The sequence below is a fragment of the Acanthopagrus latus genome, chromosome 6, assembly GCF_904848185.1.
Source record: "Acanthopagrus latus isolate v.2019 chromosome 6, fAcaLat1.1, whole genome shotgun sequence".
In the NCBI taxonomy this organism is placed as follows: domain Eukaryota; kingdom Metazoa; phylum Chordata; class Actinopteri; order Spariformes; family Sparidae; genus Acanthopagrus; species Acanthopagrus latus.
Genome location: NC_051044.1, coordinates 2,417,690 through 2,436,139, shown reverse-complemented (window position 1 = coordinate 2,436,139; position 18,450 = coordinate 2,417,690). Strand labels below are relative to the sequence as shown.

Below are 18,450 nucleotides of genomic sequence, written 5' to 3'. Positions count from 1 at the left end.
ATATATATCTATCTATATATATATATATAGATATATATATATATATATATATATATATATATATATCAAAGATAAGTGGATGGAATATTTTAACAGATCTTGCTAATTATGAATAGGGCTGCTTTTTTTCTATTTTCAAATGTTAGTCTATTTTTTAAATCAAATCAATATCAATTTAATATCATTTTATGTGAAGAAATTGTGGATTTTCCATTATTTATCTTGCATCTTTAATCATTAGACATGCAATAACAATTCTTTCAGGATAATCAATTCATCAATCAAAAGTAAATGTATTGTCAACAACTTTAATGAATCAATTCAGTCATATTCAAAGAATGTGTCTTCTATTATGCGAGAATTTTTTTCTTATCTATGAAAGTAAATTAAGTGATTCTTTTTACATGTTACAGACTAAACAATCCATTCATTGTGATCATAATCAACAGATTGATTGTCAGTAAAATCAATCAGGATTTGCTGTTTCGCTGCTACCCAGAGTCTGGGTTTTGGACTGTTGCTCGGAAAGAAGAAGAAATTGGAAGATGTCAGTCTGGGCTCAGTAAAATTGTTGGTTGGAGCCTTGTGTAATTATACTTCATTCTTTTGTGGAAAAAGAAATCTATTGCAATCTATCAACAGATATGATTTAGAATTAGTGTGACTGATCATCTGATCACTGAAAAACTATAAAATCTTGATGTTGTGACATTTGTTGGTGTCTCTACTGATTTCTTACATCTGGATAACTAGATTTGTAGGCCAGGACATTTCTTTCTTACAATGATTTTCCATCACATCTTTTACCTTTACAGAACAACTGAGGATTCTGTGATTTGGATACTGCACATAGCTATATTTTAATTGAAATGAACTGCGATGGTTTCACTGATTCAACAATAACTGAGACAGCTGTTTTTCTCCATTTTATCTTGACCGAGATGTGGTTTCTCAGAACTGAACAGGAAGCGGTGCGATATGAACTCAACCAAACGTCTGGACAGCCTGAGCGAAGCTTTCTTAAAAAACTTCATCACATTTGCCATCGCTGTCATCATCAACTTCATCAATGGAACTTTTGTCTACACCTACTTTCGGAGCCATGTCTTCCAGAGAGACCCAAGGTGATATGAGGACGTTGTGGGTTTTCTCTAAAACAAATATGTGAAGATGATTACAGTCAAATCGTAAGTATTGTCACCTCTCCTGTGATATCTTCTTCTTGCTGACCGTCTCTCCTGCAGGTATGTGCTGTACATACATTTGGTTATCAATGACATGATCATGCTGACAATTGCTGTGGCGCTGCAGATCATGATCTACACCATTCCCCTGAAACTGGCTCCCTGCTGCATTCTGCTCCTCATCTTAGCCACTACAAACAAGTAGGTGTGTGTGGTTTGTTCAACTTAAAGTGTTAACACAACCTTTCTGCATATGTGCTTTGGGGGTTTTCTTGGATCTGACATTTCCACTGGAAACAGTACATGTTTTAGCTTGAGCTGCACTATTTTGAGTTTTTCAGATACAGATAACAGAAAACTACCTGCTTCAGACCAGTACAAGTGTAGCTGCTGTACTTCCAAGTTTCAACTTTCATTTCTCCAATAAAGGAAATAATGTTCATAATTTGCAAAATTATTACTCTGCTGCATTTCACAGACCTACACATTAAAAACAAGTCACTAAGAGCAGCAACTGTGTCAACAAACTATTAGTCTTTTTTTTATTCAAGACATAACATGTCCAGGCTTTGTGCACAAAGTCAATCAGGAGTTTCTGCTCAGACATTTTCAGTAGCAAAATTATTCACAGTGGGAAAAACATTGTGACCAAAGTTACAGTGCACAGCAGCAGCTTTAAACTGAATATCAATCAGCCGAACTGCTGCATTCACTCTGTTATCACCCACTGCACAACCGTCTGTGCCAGGCTTTACATCAGGTTAACTGTGATACATATGGAAGCCCCTTGCTGCCGGTTAAAAAAAAGGATGAGGTGAAAACAAAGCTTGGTGAAGAATATTCCCATGGTACATCATAATAATGAGAGAAAAGGCCAAAATCATGAGATACAAGGTAGAAATTATGGAGATAGAAAGTCAAAATTATGAGACAATAAGTTTTAGTTATTTCGGGTGTCAGGATCTTGATGAAAGTTAAGACGGACACGTTGCGTTGGCCAAACAAGCTGGAGATCAGACTCCAGCAGAAGCCACAGTTGAGTGTAATGTAATGTGTCATGTGTATTCACTCAGTTTGGCTTTGTGAACCAGTTTAAAACACATCTGTGGATGCTGAAGATAAACGTAGGATGAGCATGGTTTAACTACTGTGTAAGAGACATGACCAGAGACCATAACCAGATTAAAAAGCGTCAGTAGCAGGGCATATTATTTAGCATGGATAAATACTACAGAGGGAAAACAGACATTTCTTTGTGTAACGTTAAGTTTCAGTTCGGCTGAAAACAGTTTGGTTGATGACAGAAATGACTTTATTGGTATTCTTAATACGTTGATGAGAAACAGTGACTAGCACGTCCAGTATGCTAGCAGCATGAAACATAGCAGCTTCGTCTTCCAGCAAAGTGATTGGCGGGGGTTCACAAAACGTCACATAAACAGACTGTGGAGTGACACTCCCACACTGCTGCACCAACCTAGCACAAACGTCCACAGATAACACGACAAATATGTGAGGGCATCTCCAAAGACATCATAAAGAAGTAGATTTAACTGAACACACACACAAGCTGTGTGTAGGTCCAACATGCAAAATAATTTGACTAGTAATTAACTAGTACGGTATGTCTGCTCAAAAATGAGATGCACACTTCATTTGTATTTGTAATGTAAATCTGAACAAATCCTGAACAAATCAAATCTTTTGTGTCTTTATTTGTCTTCGCCCAGGAACAGCCCTCTGAACCTGGCTGGCATGGCACTCGAGCGTTATATTGCTGTTTGCAAACCTCTTCATCACGTCCAGATCTGCACCGTGCAGCGGACCTACGGTTTCATCACACTGATCTGGGCCGTCTCCCTCATGCCCAGCGTCACAGATGTCATCTTCCTTGTTGCCACCCAGCCTCTTTCGAGCTTCTCAAGAAACGTCATCTGTTACGAGTCCAACATCTTCAGCACACCGTTCCACAAGACACACAGGGAAATTGTCCAGGTGAAATACTGATCATTAATCTTTCATGTCCTTTATGATATCAGCCATTTCTGTTTATTCCATGGAGCCGTTTAAGTGTTTGGCTTGTGTGCCTTCATGTCTTCCTCAGGGTCTTCTGCTTTGCTTCGTCTTCCTTACTGTGCTCATCACCTACATAAATGTCCTCTGCGCTGCCCGGGCGGCCTCAGGTTTGAACCAGGCCTCAGCCAGAAACGCCCGTAACACCATCCTGCTGCACGGAGTCCAGCTCCTCATCTGCATGTCCTCCTTCATTGCTCCATTCATCAACATCATGTTAGTCACCGCTTGGCCCGAGAAACGCAGCACAATTCTCTTCACCACCTACCTGATTTCCGGTATACTTCCACGTCTGCTCAGTCCGCTCATATACGGCATCAGAGACAAGACGTTCAGCAGCCACATCAGGATGCTCTACTGCTGGAGCTGTTATCCTGCAGAGAAGAGAGTGAACCCGATGGGACCCCAGAGCAGGTCCAAAAAGGTCTCACACTGAATGACCTTGAAACGCGAGTGATTTTGCAAGTTATAGTTCATTAGCTGCAAATACAAATTGATTTAGTTGTTTAGTGAAAGGAATGTATGTGAGAGAATAATCAACATTTATGCGTTTAAATCTGCTCCGATGCCTTCAGGCCCTCATGGTTTAAGAGGTAAATGCTACATGTGGGTCAGAAAAAGTTTGTAAAAGTTTCTTTCCATAATAGTAACTGCAGATTTTTATTTTGTTTAAATACACATTCTACTCAGTGAGTCCCACCTGGCTATGATGGCATCATCTCACTGAATTAGCATCACAGAAATCTATATAACAGCATCTTTCCTTGTTGCTCTCAGTGCTCACAACAACATATCACAACATAGGGCAGACCAGTGAGGCACTGAAGTAAGTTTATCTTGCTTTCCATTTAGAAGTTTGTTAAAAAGTGAGTCAGTTTTTTAACTACTACAAATACTGATAATTATTCAGAAATGGTCCGATTGTTGTTTATTTGCCTTGCCTTAATTGTGTCAGTTATTACAAAATGTAATGATGGAAAAACTCTTCTGTTCATAACTTAGAAAATATAATATTTCATTCAAAAATATATATATATAAAGATAAGTGGATGGAATATTTGAACAGATCTTGCTAATTATGAATAGGGCTGCTTTTTTTCTATTTTCAAATGTTAGTCTATTTTTTAAATCAAATCAATATAAATTTAATATCATTTTATGTGAAGAAATTGTGGATTTTCCATTATTTATCTTGCATCTTTAATCATTAGACATGCAATAACAATTCTTTCAGGATAATCAATTCATCAATCAAAAGTAAATGTATTGTCAACAACTTTAATCAATCAATTCAGTCATATTCAAAGAATGTGTCCTCTATTATGTGAGAATTTTTTTCTTATTTATGAAAGTAAATTAAGTGGGGTTTTTTTTACATGTTACAGACTAAACAATCCATTCATTGTGAACATAATCAACAGATTCATTGTCAGTAAAATCAATCAGGATTTGCTGTTTCGCTGCTACCCAGAGTCTGGGTTTTGGACTGTTGCTCGGAAAGAAGAAGAAATTGGAAGATGTCAGTCTGGGCTCAGTAAAATTGTTGGTTGGAGCCTTGTGTAATTATACCTCATTCTTTTGTGGAAAAAAATCTATTGCAATCTATTAACAGATATGTTTTAGAATTAGTGTGACTGATCATCTGATCACTGAAAAACTATAAAATCTTGATGTTGTGACATTTGTTGGTGTCTCTACTGTTTTCTTACATCTAGATAACTAGATTTGTAGGCCAGGACATTTCTTTATTACAATGATTTTCCATCACATCTTTTACCTTTACAGAACAACTGAGGATTCTGTGATTTGGATACTGCACATAGCTATATTTTAATTGAAATGAACTGAGATGGTTTCATTGATTCAACAATAACTGAGACAGCTCTTTTTTTCCATTTTATCTTGACCGAGATGTGGTTTCTCAGGACTGAACAGGAAGAGGTGCGATATGAACTCAACCAAACGTCTGGACAGCCTGAGCGAAGCTTTCTTAAAAAACTTCATCACATTTGCCATCGCTGTCATCATCAACTTCATCAATGGAACTTTTGTTTACACCTACATTAGGAGCCATGTCTTCCAGAGAGACCCAAGGTGATACAAGGACCATTTCTGTTTTCTCTCAAATAAATATGTGAAGATGATTACAGTCAAATCGTAAGTATTGTCACCTCTCCTGTCATATCTGCTCCTTGCTGACCGTCTCTCCTGCAGGTATGTGCTGTACATACATTTGGTTATCAATGACATGATCATGCTGACAATTGCTGTGGCGCTGCAGATCATGACCTACACCATTCCCCTGAAACTGGCTCCCTGCTGCATTCTGCTCCTCATCTTAGCCACTACAAACCAGTAGGTGTGTGTTGTTTGTTTAAATTAAATTGTTAACACAACTGTTATGCATATGTGACATGTCCAGGCTTTGTGCACAAAGTCAATCAGGAGTTCAGACATTTTCAGTGGCAAAAATATTCACAGTGGGAAAACATTATGACAAAAGTTACAGTGCACAGCAGCAGCTTTAAACTGAAAATCAATCAGCCGAACTGCTGCATTCACTCTGTTATCACCTACTGCAAAAGTGTCTGTGCCCGGCTTTGCATCAGGCTCACGGTGATAAATATGGAAGCCCCTTTCTTCTAGTTAAAGAAAAGGATAATGTGAAAACTAAGCTTGGTGAAGAATATTCCCATGGTAAATGATAATAATGAGAGAAAAGGCCAAAATCATGAGATACAAGGTAGAAATTATGGAGATAGAAAGTGAAAATTATGAGATAAGTTTTAGTTATTGGAATGGAAGCCACAGTGGAGTGTAATGTAATGTGTTGTGTGTATTTGTTAGCTTACAGTATACTGTTGGACTGTTCTGATATATTCAGCTAGCCAAATATCAGCCTGTATGGAAAATATACCTTTTATTGTGTATTGGAAGTAAGCGGGAACTTTTATTGTGAAGGACCAGGATGTTTGTTAGTTGGTGCTTCAGGTTGTGTTACCGGCAATGTTTGCTAATAAAGGAGTTGTTGAACTACAATAAAAGTTTGTATTCTTATCAAGTAACAGTATTCGCTTAGAGTGGCTTTGTGAACCAGTTTAAAACACATCTGTGGATGCTGACAATCAATGTAGGACCAGCATTGTGTAACCCACTGTGTCAGAGACATGACCAGAGATCATAACCAGAGTGAAACGGGTCTGTAGCAAGGCATGTTATTTACATTACATTTACGTTTAGGGCATTCAGCAGACATATTTGACAAAAGACAGACACTTTACTGGTATTCTTAATCCGTTAATGAGAAACAGTCACTAGTACATCCAGCATGCTAGCAGCATGAAACATAGCAGCTTCATCTTCCAGTAAACTGATCGGTGGGGGTTCACAATACGTCACATAAACAGACCATGGAGTGACACTCCCACACCGCTACACCAACCTAGCACACACGTCCATAGTGAACACAACAAATATGAGAGGACATCTCCAAAGGCATCATAAAGAAGTAGACCTAACCGAACACACACACATACACACACAAGTTGTGTGCAGGGCCAGCATGCAAACAAATTGTCCCTGCAAAATGACTAGCAATTAAAGTTAGATTAACACATCAATTTGCAGTATGTCTGTTCATAAATGTCGAACTCATTTATGAACAGAAATCCTGTAAAACACCCCACATTTGTATTTGTAATGTAAATCTGAACAAATCCTGAACAAATCAAATCTTTTGTGTCTTTATTTGTCTTCACCCAGGAACAGCCCTCTGAACCTGGCTGGCATGGCACTCGAGCGTTATATTGCTGTTTGCAAACCTCTTCATCACGTCCAGATCTGCACCGTGCAGCGGATCTACGGTTTCATCACACTGATCTGGGCCGTCTCCCTCATGCCCAGCGTCACAGATGTCATCTTCCTTGTTGCCACCCAGCCTCTTTCGAGCTTCTCAAGAAACGTCATCTGTTACGAGTCCAACATCTTCAGCACACCGTTCCACAAGACACACAGGGAAATTGTCCAGGTGAAATACTGATCATTAATCTTTCATGTCCTTTATGATATCAGCCATTTCTGTTTATTCCATGGAGCCGTTTAAGTGTTTGGCTTGTGTGCCTTCATGTCTTCCTCAGGGTCTTCTGCTTTGCTTCGTCTTCCTTACTGTGCTCATCACCTACATAAATGTCCTCTGCGCTGCCCGGGCGGCCTCAGGTTTGAACCAGGCCTCAGCCAGAAACGCACGTAACACCATCCTGCTGCACGGAGTCCAGCTCCTCATCTGCATGTCCTCCTTCATTGCTCCATTCATCAACATCATGTTAGTCACCGCTTGGCCCGAGAAACGCAGCACAATTCTTTTCACCACCTACCTGATTTCCGGTATACTTCCACGTCTGCTCAGTCCGCTCATATACGGCATCAGAGACAAGACGTTCAGCAGCCACATCAGGATGCTCTACTGCTGGAGCTGTTATCCTGCAGAGAAGAGGGTGAACCCGATGGGACCCCAGAGCAGGTCCAAAAAGGTCTCACACTGAATGACCTTGAAACGCGAGTGATTTTGCAAGTTATAGTTCATTAGCTGCAAATACAAATTGATTTAGTCTTTTTTTACTGAAAGGACTGTTTGTAAGAGAATAATCAACATTTATGCGCTGAAATCTGCTCCGATGCCTTCAGGCCCTCATGGTTTAAGAGGTAAACGCTACATTTGGGTCAGTTGTAGTTTATCTTCCATAATAGTAAATGCACATTTTTAGGACATGCAACTGGTTTTCAATGTAAAAATGCTGCAAAATTCTGTTTATTGACTTTAAATGTTTGAAAGTGCATTGTAGAATGCATAAATAAAGAAAATACAATATAAAAAATTCAGTTGTTTAGCCTTGTTCTTATTGAAAGTCTGAATATGTTCAGTACCTTACCTTAAATGATCCCAAATACCTGAACAACATCAAAGCTATAATATTCAGGAGATCCAGCATACCGGCAAGTTAGTAGGTTGCATTGGAACCAGCTCTCACTGCACGGTGCCCTAAATCCTGTTTTTAGCAGTTTCAAAACTCCAAAACAAAACTGATTGACTATATTGCATTTAAGATGAGGAAATTACATGGTTGGCAACTCGAAAGATGACAACTAAGAAGAATCTCGAAAAAAAAGGGAGAAACGCCTGAAGAGGCTAACATTCTCTAGGCGCAGAAGCTATGGGAGGTAATGAAAGCCATCTCAGACTTGAAAGATATTTTCACCTCCAGATTTGACAGTGTGCTGTCTGCCAAGACGTGACATTGGAGGTAGGCTTTCTGAAGCTGAACATCAAATTAGCAGTACAGAAGATATCGTCAGTGGTATGCAAAAAAATGGTGCAAACTATGGAGAACCAAGTGAAGCTGCTCAACTCCAGAATAGAGGACTTGGAGAATAGAAATAAATGCTACAACTGATGCCTGGTAAACCTCCCTGAAAAGGCGGAGGGGGAAATGCCATCAGATTTCTAAAAGAATGGCTGTCAAAAGTGTTTCGAGCATCACTATCAAGTCCAGTAATAATTGAATGAGCACATCGAATTGGCAGGCTCCCAAGTAGACCTGCAATGGAACAAAAATATCCCTGAGTGCTAATCATGAAGTTCCTGAACTTTTAAGATCAACAAAATGAAAACGGTAAAATACCAAGATCACCGACTCATGTTTTTCCAGACTTCTCTGTGGAAGTGCGCAAACAACGAGCAGTTTGATGGGGTAAAGAAGCACCTATAATCGATGAACACCATGTACAGATTTGGATTCCCAGCCAAACGAGCCTACTTTCTTGTTTAGCCTACAGGAAGATAACATTAATGTTTAACCTGTAATATGTAGGCTACTTATTCTCAGGTGAGATTACATGTTTTTTTTTCTTTTTTTCCTTTTTTGGTTGTGTAATCTATGATGAGACTATGCTGACCTGGTTAAATCATTCAATTCTCTAGGATGGACGCTCGCTCGCTCGTCACCCTCACCCGCTACAAAGCAGCTAACATTGAAAATCAGTATAGTGGCGCAGAGCTAGCAGTATAGCGGCACTGCGCCACCGTTCCATTGTCTGGGGAGAACCCTGATCCCTATCCATATCAGTATGCCTCTCCCCCGCCAAGCACAATTATGATATGGGACACTGACCTGTTGGCTGTGGTGTTGGCTCTGTAGGAGCGGAGGCATTGGCTCAAGGGCTCCGAGTTACCATTTTCTCATATGGACTGATCACAAAAACCTTTTCTATCTGCATTCAGCTAAACGTCTGAGCTCTCAGCAAGCACACTGTTCCCTATTCCTCAGCTGCTTTAAACTTCAGCTTCTCCTACCACCCTGGATCCTGCAACATCAAGCCTGATGCCTGCTCCCGCCTATATTCCCCTGATTCTACGTCTCACAACTCAAGTGCTGGGCGGTATACCGGTTCACATCGAATACCGGTGTATATTTTCGTTATGATATGAATTTTTAATATAGCCACATACCGGTGTATTTGATTAAACTGACAACTCTGTCTCTATTCTTGACTGACACACACCTGTTCAGAAGATTACGTGTTATCCTGCTGACAAACCAACCAACCAAAAAGCATACATAAAAATTATCTCTATAGGAAGTAATTTATCCAAGACAATACATGTATGGACTGACTACAGATCTACTGTTCCTCATCAAACTTTGTTCTTACCCAATGTACTGAATTTTTTTTTTGCTGCCATTTTTGCCAGCCAATATGGTTGTATGATAAACATATCTCTGAAAAGTGTTCAACACTTGATGCTTACATTTGAAAACTAGGATCAGTTGACTGATTATTGCTATTGCCGTTATGACTGTGAAAACGCATTATAGGAGGAAAGTGAGTTGCACAGTTGTGTACAAAACTAATGACTTGATATTGTCATACAGCAGAAATATAGACTGCAGAGAACAACATTTCCATCAGAGAGCCACACAGTTTTCACAGGGGGCACGGTTTACTTACATCACTCGGCCCAATGCTTGATGCAGCAGTACATTCCAGCTCTAAAGACTTGGTCGTTTCTTCACAGGGTTAGATGCCAGATCAGCTCCTAGTTTCCTGGAACAAGACATTCATAAATTACTAACTGTGTACAATATCTAACAGTGTCACTGCTACAGTGAGACGTACACGTTATAAATCTTGTAATGTCTTCAAAAATGTTTAACGAAGTTATTTAACGGTCTCATAACCATAATGCCAAGTCCTCACACTATAATGAATTGAATGACAACATTTGGTCAACTATTGGGTCCATACAATCACAGTTTACAGCAGGGGTGTCAAACTGATCCAGAAAAGGGCCATGTGGCTGCAGGTTTTCATTCCAACCAAGCAAGAACACGCCTGATCCAGCTGTTACAAATAAAGGCAACTGTCTTTATTGAAACTGTCTGAGTGGTGCTCATCAAACAACCCGTCTCTGAACACCACAAAGACAAAAGAAATCATCCTGGACTTCAGGAAACACAGGACAGATCCATCTCCCCTCTACAAGCACGGCGACTGCGCGTTAAGGGTCCACACCTTCACCTTCCTGGGCACCGTGATCTCTGATAACCTTTCCTGGTCTGCAAACACCTCAACTGTCATCAAGAAGGCACAGCACTGTCTGCACTTCCTGAGAGTGCTCAGGAAAAGTAACATCCATGTGAAGCTGCTGGTGACTTTCTACTGCTCTACCATCGAGAGCATCTTAGCCTACTGCATCACTGTGTGGGTCTCCCACTGCACCGAGGCAGACAGAAAAAGGCTACAGAGAGTGGTCTAGACAGCACAGAGGATCATTGGATGCCCCCTCGCCTCCCTCAAAGACATTTACATTTCCCGCTTCCTCAGAAGAACTGAGGCAATCACAAGAGACAGCACCCATCCTGCACGTCACCTGTTCGACCTGTTAACCTCTGCGCTACATGTCCATCAGAACCAGAACTAATAGACTCAGAAACAGCTTCTTTCCACAAGCCATCACTGCACTGAACACAAACGGGCACGTTCACACACACATACACACACACACACCACACAAGGACAATGTGCAATAACTGTAAAACAATCATTGTATTGTATACAAAAATGCTGTGCATATTTATCTATTTATGTTTCAAACTTACATTGCATTAATGCCTTGTACTTTTTAAAATTGTGTTGTACACTGTGCAATGACAATAAAAACGATTGTGATTCTGAACTTATAATTGACAGCAGAGTAAAAATACAGCCGGTCAAAATAAGACTGCTAGCGTATAATCCTCACATGTAGCATTCGTGTACAACTATCATAAATGACAAAGAAATGCATCAAATCCTCACATTTAAGAAGTTGGAACCTGCAAATATTTAACACCTTTGCTTAAAAAAACAGTGAAATGATTAACTGATCATCAAAATAGTTGGCAAATAAATTTTTTTGGTTGACTAATTATTGCATCTCTAAATAATAATATTTGTTTGCAATGTTTAATTCCACATCTGAGACTCACAGGTTCACTGTTTGTTTTAAAGACTGTATATTTCCATCGTCACTACCATTAAATGTTTTCTGTCCTTCCCTTCATGGTTACTTCCAATAAGGCCGCTATAATCTCTTGGGGAGTGCTTCTGCATATATGAAAATAAGTGCCCCCAGAGGAAGCTGCATGTGATCTGTTAAATTGCCCCCACTGATGTCTCTCAGCTAAACTGCATTTTGAGCAATGTAGTCATAATGTTTTGAAGAAGAATTTGTGGAATACAAAAGGTGATATCTCCTTGTGTCCAGCTGTAATGTAGGAGTATTAAGCAGAGCAGCAAACTACTTTCCAAATCTGGTGCCTACATTACCCACAATGCAACTGAGCCACTGAGCGACATCATTGGAGGTCATTTATCATATTACTACATGCATTTTTCTCTGGGGTGAAAAAAGGCTTTCTAGTACACGAGGAAAACTGCCATCATTTCAGAAAGTAGGGATGTAATTGATGGATTTTTCCAGTCGATAACCAATAACTATCTTTTTCTCGTGGCTGATACCGGAGAAAAATCAGTTATCATCAATCATTTCATCATTTCAGTCATTTTTCAAGCAAGAAACATTGGCTGGTTTCAGCTTTGCTGTTTATCATTTGCAACAGTAAATTAAGACTCTTTGGGTTTTGGACAAAAGCACAAAACTGAAGGTATCGTTTGTTCTTTGGGAAATTGTGATGAGCACTGTTCACATTTTTAGACATACACTAAACTATAAATCCATTGATAGTGAAAACTATCAGCGGATTGACTGATAATGAAAATAATCATTTATTGCAGTCCTTATCAAGAATCAGACATTCTGCACAAACTACAGACACTCATAGAAAAGTGCGATCCAAAACAGATTCATGATAACAAACTAACTTTTACTGGAGTAGATTATTTTAATAGATTGATAATGGGTTATAGTAGCAGATGATAAACCCGGTTAGAGGTCTATTTTACAACCACTAAATCTAATTTGTACTGGACATTAACAATACATTTAAATTTCAAAAAACTGAAATAGAAATTTACCCTCCTCAGTGACTCCCTCCTCTACATGACGGGATCATCTCACTGAATTATCATCGCAGAAATCTATATAACCGCATCTCTTCTTGTTGCTCTCACTACTCACAGATACTTAGCACGATATCTTCACATAGACCAGACCAGTGTGGAACTGAAGTAAGTTTAACTTTCTTAATTTACCTTAACATTTAGAAGTTTGTGAAAAAGTTAGACAGCACTCAGGTGCCAGTCGAAGGACTTTGTTTCCCTCTACACTGTTAGGTTTGCTATTTTTGTTTTTTAAAATGTTTCCTCTTTTCAGACAAATGTACAATACACATCATTTAAAGATTAGGCAGCTCATCTGAATCTAGCTCAGATCTGCAGCCTTATTCAAAAATGTTTAATTTGATCTTTATTTGCTTTGCCTTAACTGTTTCAGTTGTTAAAAAAATATAATGATGAAAAACTCTTCTGTTCATAACTTGTGATACAAACAAAAAGATATTTTATACCAAACAGGGATAACTAGAGAAACTATTCTAACAGATCTAGGTAATCATAAATAGGGCCATTTTCTTTCTATTTTCACTTGTATTCTATTCTTTTTGGGGACATCATTTAGGACTATGGTAAATTATGATATTTCATTATTTTTTACTTTTTACAGACAGTGATTTATTGTGGAAATAATCAGAAGATTGATTGTCATTAAATTAACTGTTAGTTGGAGCTTTATGTAATTACATGTCTTTTGTGGATTAGCGTGACTGATCATTTTTGCATCACAGCTTTTATTCTCACTAAAAAAATAAAATAAAATCATATGGTATGACATTTGTTGAAGTCTCTACTGAACATGTATTCTTACATCTGGATAACTAGATTGGTAGGCCAGGACATTTCTGCAGCACCACAGTTCTTTATTACGATGATTTTCCATCATGTATTTTACCTTTTTCAAACAATTAAGGCTTCTGTGATTTGGACATTGCACTTAGCTAACTGAAATAAACTTAAATAGGTTTAATTGACTCAACAATAAAAGAGACACTGACAGCTCTTTTTGCCCATTTGATCTGATCCAAGTCTTGATTTCTCAGGACTAAGCAGGACGAGGTACAATATGAACTCAACCAGACGTCTTGACAGCCTGAGCGAAGCTCTCTCAAAGAACTTAATCACATTTGCTATGGCTGTCATCATTAACTTCATCAATGGAACTTTTGTCTACACCTACTTTAAGAGCCACGTCTTCCAGAGAGACCCCAGGTGATATGAGACCCATGTGTGTTTTCTCTCAAACAAATATGTGAAGATCATTACAGTCAAATCATAAGTATTTTTACTCTCCTGTCATATCTTCTCCTTGCTGACTGCTGTGCTCGTCTCTCTGGCAGGTATGTGCTGTACATACATTTGGTTATCAATGACATGATCATGCTGACAGTTTCTGTGGCGCTGCAGATCATGACCTACACCATTCCCCTGAAACTGACTCCCTGCTGCATTCTGCTCCTCATCTTAGCCAGTACAAACAAGTAGGTGTGAGTTGTTTGTTCAACTTAAAGTGTTAACACAACTTTTCTGGACATGTAAAAATACAGCCGGTCAAAAGAAGACTGCTAGCGTATAATCCTCACGTGTAGCATTTGTGTACAACTATCATTAATGACAAAGAAATGCATCAAATCCTCACATTTAAGAAGTTGGAACCTGCAAATATTTAACACCTTTGCTTAAAAAAATAGTGAAATGATTCACTGATTATCAAAATAGTTGGCAAATACATTTTTTTGGTTGACTAATTTTTGCATTTCCAAATAATAATATTTGTTTGCAATGTTTAATTCCACATCTGTACAAGTTTAAAGACCTGAGCTACCTGAGACTCACAGGTTCACTGTTTGCGCTTTGGGGCATTTCTTGGATCTGGCATTCCCACTGGAAACAGTACATGTTTTAGCTTGGGGTGAACTATTTTTAGTTTTTCAGTCGATACCAAAAACAGAAAACTACCTGTTTCAGATCAAAACAAGTTTAGATGTTAAACTTTCAACTTTAATTTCTCCAAGTGCAGAAATCATTTTCATGGTTTGCATAATCATTACAGCAACTACATTTAAGACCTAAGCGAACCATTACCCTTTATTCATTTAAAGCGTGACATATTCAGGCTTTCTGCACAGAGTCAATTAGGAGATTCTACTCAGACATTTTCGTGGCAGAAATATTTACAGTGGGAAAAACACCTACTGCAAGAGTGTCTGTGCAAGGCTTTACATCAGGTTAACTGGTATAAATATGGAAGTCGCTATCTACCAGTTAAAGAAAAGAATAAGGTGAATACTATAACATTATAATGAGAGAAAAAGGCATAATCAGGTAAGAAATTATGAGACAGAAAGTCAAAATGATGTTATATTAAAACAGTTGGAATTATGAGACAGAAACTCATAAATATGATAAAAAAATTAAATTATGAGATTGAAAAAATGAATTATAAGATTTAAGTGATGGGTGTGGGTGAAAGTCATTACTATTAGTTTCAAAAAAGTTGAAACTGACACAAGTCTTTTGACTTTCTGAGTCATAATTATGTTTATTATGAAAATATTTCTTAATATTACATATTTCTAATCAAAAATAAGTTTGCTAGTAGATCTAGTAGACCTTAACATCCTTGTTACTCTTGCATCAAAGTAAAAGCATGATTTCCCTGTTTTATTTGTTGAGATGGAGCTCATTTTGAACTGCTTTGTATAGGAATATAATTTATTAGCATTTCCAAATAAATAATAAATGTAACCTCACTAAGCATATTTACTGACATATTGCACTTACATACGTGTCATGGTTCATGATTCGATGTCTTTGTGTTGTGTCTTGTGTTTTGATATTTTGTCCCTTTTTGTGTCTCTTCAGTGTACTCCTCTGGGCTCTTTCCTTTATGTTCTTCTCTCTGTCTTTTCCCCTTCCTCCTTGCATGTTTGTCTCCCTCTCTCAGTCAGTACCGTTTCCTCCATGCTTTCTCCTCTGTACCTTCCCCTCATTATCTCACCTGTCCTCTTCCCTCCACTCTCCCCACCTGTTCCTCGTTCCCTCATCATTGTGTCTGTGTACTTAAGCCTTGGCTCCCCATGTACTCTTTGTCAGTTTGTTGTTGTTTGTGTGATGTCTCCCTCGAGTTCCTTGTGTGTCGGCTCGTGGTTCTGGTATTCTTTTGGGATTTCTGTTTTTTTCTTTCTTTGATTTGCTACTTTACCTTTTTCCCTTTTTACTAGTTTCTATGACTAACTCCCTTGGTTTGTTTGCATTCACCGTTTTTTTAAATAAAGCTCTGCCTCTCATGAGTCTGCATTTGGGTCCACCTCCAACTTCCCTAACCCCCTGATAATACATCTTACATTTTTAGGGACTTTACTTAAGTATTTCCATTTCTGCTACTTTCTACTCCACCACATTTATCTGATAACTTACTGGTTATTGGTCATTTTGCAGATTGCTGTACAAGAGCCAAAGTGGCACCTTTTACAATGAATTTAGTCTATGTTATAGACGCCTGAAAAGAACAAACACTGATTACAAAAGTCAGAACAAATATTAGATATCAGATCATAAGCTTCATGCTGTGGTGGGTTATTAATGAAGGTCAAATACATGTACTGTATGTCTGTTCACAAATGAGATCCACACTTCTTTCATATTTGTCTTCACCCAGGAACAGCCCTCTGAACCTGGCTGGCATGGCACTCGAGCGTTATATTGCTGTTTGCAAACCTCTTCATCACGTCCAGATCTGCACCGTGCAGCGGACCTACGGTTTCATCACACTGATCTGGGCCGTCTCCATCATGCCCAGCGTCACAGATGTCGTCTTCCTTGTTGCCACCCAGCCTCTTTCTATCTTCTCAAGAAACGTCATCTGCTACTATTCCAACATCTTCAGCACACGGTTCCACAAGACACACAGGGAAATTGTCCAGGTGAAATACTGATTTTTAATCTTTGATATCCTTTATGATATCAGCCATTTCTGTTTATTCCATGGAGCCGTTTAAGTGTTTGGCTTGTGTGCCTTCATGTCTTCCTCAGGGTCTTCTGCTTTGCTTCGTCTTCCTTACTGTGCTCATCACCTACTTGAATGTCCTCTGCGCTGCCCGGGCGGCCTCAGGTTTGAACCAGGCCTCAGCCAGAAACGCACGTAACACCATCCTGCTGCACGGAGTCCAGCTCCTCATCTGCATGTCCACCTTCATTGCTCCATTCATCAACATCATGTTAGTCACCGCTTGGCCCGACAAACGCCCCACGATACTCTTCACCACCCACCTGGTGTCCGGTATACTTCCACGTCTGCTCAGTCCGCTCATATACGGCATCAGAGACAAGACGTTCAGCAGCCACATCAGGATGCTCTACTGCTGGAGCTGTTATCCTGCAGAGAAGAGGGTGAACCCGATGGGACCCCAGAGCAGGTCCAAAAAGGTCTCACACTGAATGACCTTAAAACCAGTGATGTTGCATATTATAGTTCATTATCTGCAAATACAAATTGATTTAGTTTTTTTTACTGAAAGGAACGTTTGTAAGAGAATAATCAACATTTATGCGCTGAAATCTGCTCCGATGCCTTCAGGCCCTCATGGTTTAAGAGGTAAATGCACATTTGGGTCAGTTCTAGTACTTTCCATAACAGTGAATGCACATTTTTCGAAAGCGCACTGCATAATGCATAAATAAAGAAAATACAACATCAAATTCAGTTGTTTAGCCTATGTTCTTATTGAAAGACTGAATATGTTCAGTACCTTACCTTAAATGATCCCAAATATCTGAACAACCTCAAAAATGTAATATTCAAGTAATAGCAATTGCAACCATTGTGATAATAAATAATGCTTAATAATATAATTTCTGATTTTATACAGATATTTTTCATTTCATTTCATTCATATAAATCTGAGATTCCAGGGACGGGGAGTGCTAGAATGGCACTCAATACAGTGCATACCTCCATCAATAGTCCCTTCCAATTCAGTTAAGCCAAATCCACTGACATGATTGTGTCCGGATGTCTGCATCCAATTTCAAACCATTACAATTCGTAACAATTCGTAATCTGGCCAACATGGATCCAGCTGTTCTCTCCCAAAGCAGGCCAGTTTCCAAGAAACTTAATTTCCATGCATTTACATCCGTATGCCTCTCCCCCGCCAAACACAATTACAATGCTGGAAAAAGCCTCTGTAGGAGTGGAGGCATTGGCTCAAGGGCTCTGAGTTACTTTTTCTCATATGGACCGATCACAAAAACATTTTCTACCTGGATTCAGCCAAACGTCTGAGCTCTCAGCAAGCACACTGGTTCCTATTCCTCAGCAGCTTTAAACTTCAACCTCTCCTACCACCTTGGATCCTGCAACATCAAGCCTGATGCCTGCTGCCGCCTATATTCCACTGATTCTACGTCTCACAACTCTGAAATCATCCTGCCCCTCGCTGCATTGTCAGCGTTACCTCCTGGGAAATTGAGGCTATTGTCAGAGAGTCTCAATGCAATCAACTGGACCCAAGTGCTGGTCCAACAAATCGCCTGTTTGTGTCCAGTGGGGGCACTCCTCGAAACTCACGTTCCGTCCTGG

The 18,450-nt window shown here is 39.1% G+C and overlaps 2 protein-coding genes and 1 pseudogene across 2 annotated transcripts; all 3 read left to right on the top strand.

Moving 5' to 3' along the window:
* Positions 1-529: 529 nt before the first annotated feature.
* On the top strand, positions 530-7,732 carry LOC119021455 (annotated as a pseudogene).
* LOC119020644 (odorant receptor 131-2-like) lies at positions 5,206-11,070 on the top strand. Its single transcript, XM_037100136.1, has 5 exons — positions 5,206-5,351; positions 5,472-5,612; positions 7,020-7,284; positions 7,394-7,786; positions 10,738-11,070. The coding sequence occupies exons 1-5, from the start codon at positions 5,206-5,208 to the stop codon at positions 11,068-11,070; spliced, it is 1,278 nt and encodes a 425-aa protein (XP_036956031.1).
* Positions 11,071-13,932: 2,862 nt separating this feature from the next.
* Positions 13,933-17,306, top strand: LOC119020638 (odorant receptor 131-2-like). The gene is made up of 4 exons (XM_037100130.1): positions 13,933-14,078; positions 14,207-14,347; positions 16,528-16,792; positions 16,902-17,306. The coding sequence occupies exons 1-4, from the start codon at positions 13,933-13,935 to the stop codon at positions 17,304-17,306; spliced, it is 957 nt and encodes a 318-aa protein (XP_036956025.1).
* The last annotated feature ends 1,144 nt before the right edge of the window (positions 17,307-18,450 follow it).

Coding starts and splice junctions, on each gene's coding strand:
- LOC119020638 (XM_037100130.1), top strand. CDS start 13,933: ATGAACTCAACCAGACGTCTTGACAGCCTGAGCGAAGCTCTCTCAAAG. Junction 14,079..14,206: donor GTCTTCCAGAGAGACCCCAG/GTGATATGAGAC, acceptor TCTCTCTGGCAG/GTATGTGCTGTACATACATT. Junction 16,793..16,901: donor CACACAGGGAAATTGTCCAG/GTGAAATACTGA, acceptor TGTCTTCCTCAG/GGTCTTCTGCTTTGCTTCGT.
- LOC119020644 (XM_037100136.1), top strand. CDS start 5,206: ATGAACTCAACCAAACGTCTGGACAGCCTGAGCGAAGCTTTCTTAAAA. Junction 5,352..5,471: donor GTCTTCCAGAGAGACCCAAG/GTGATACAAGGA, acceptor TCTCTCCTGCAG/GTATGTGCTGTACATACATT. Junction 7,787..10,737: donor CCCAGAGCAGGTCCAAAAAG/GTCTCACACTGA, acceptor AACACCACAAAG/ACAAAAGAAATCATCCTGGA.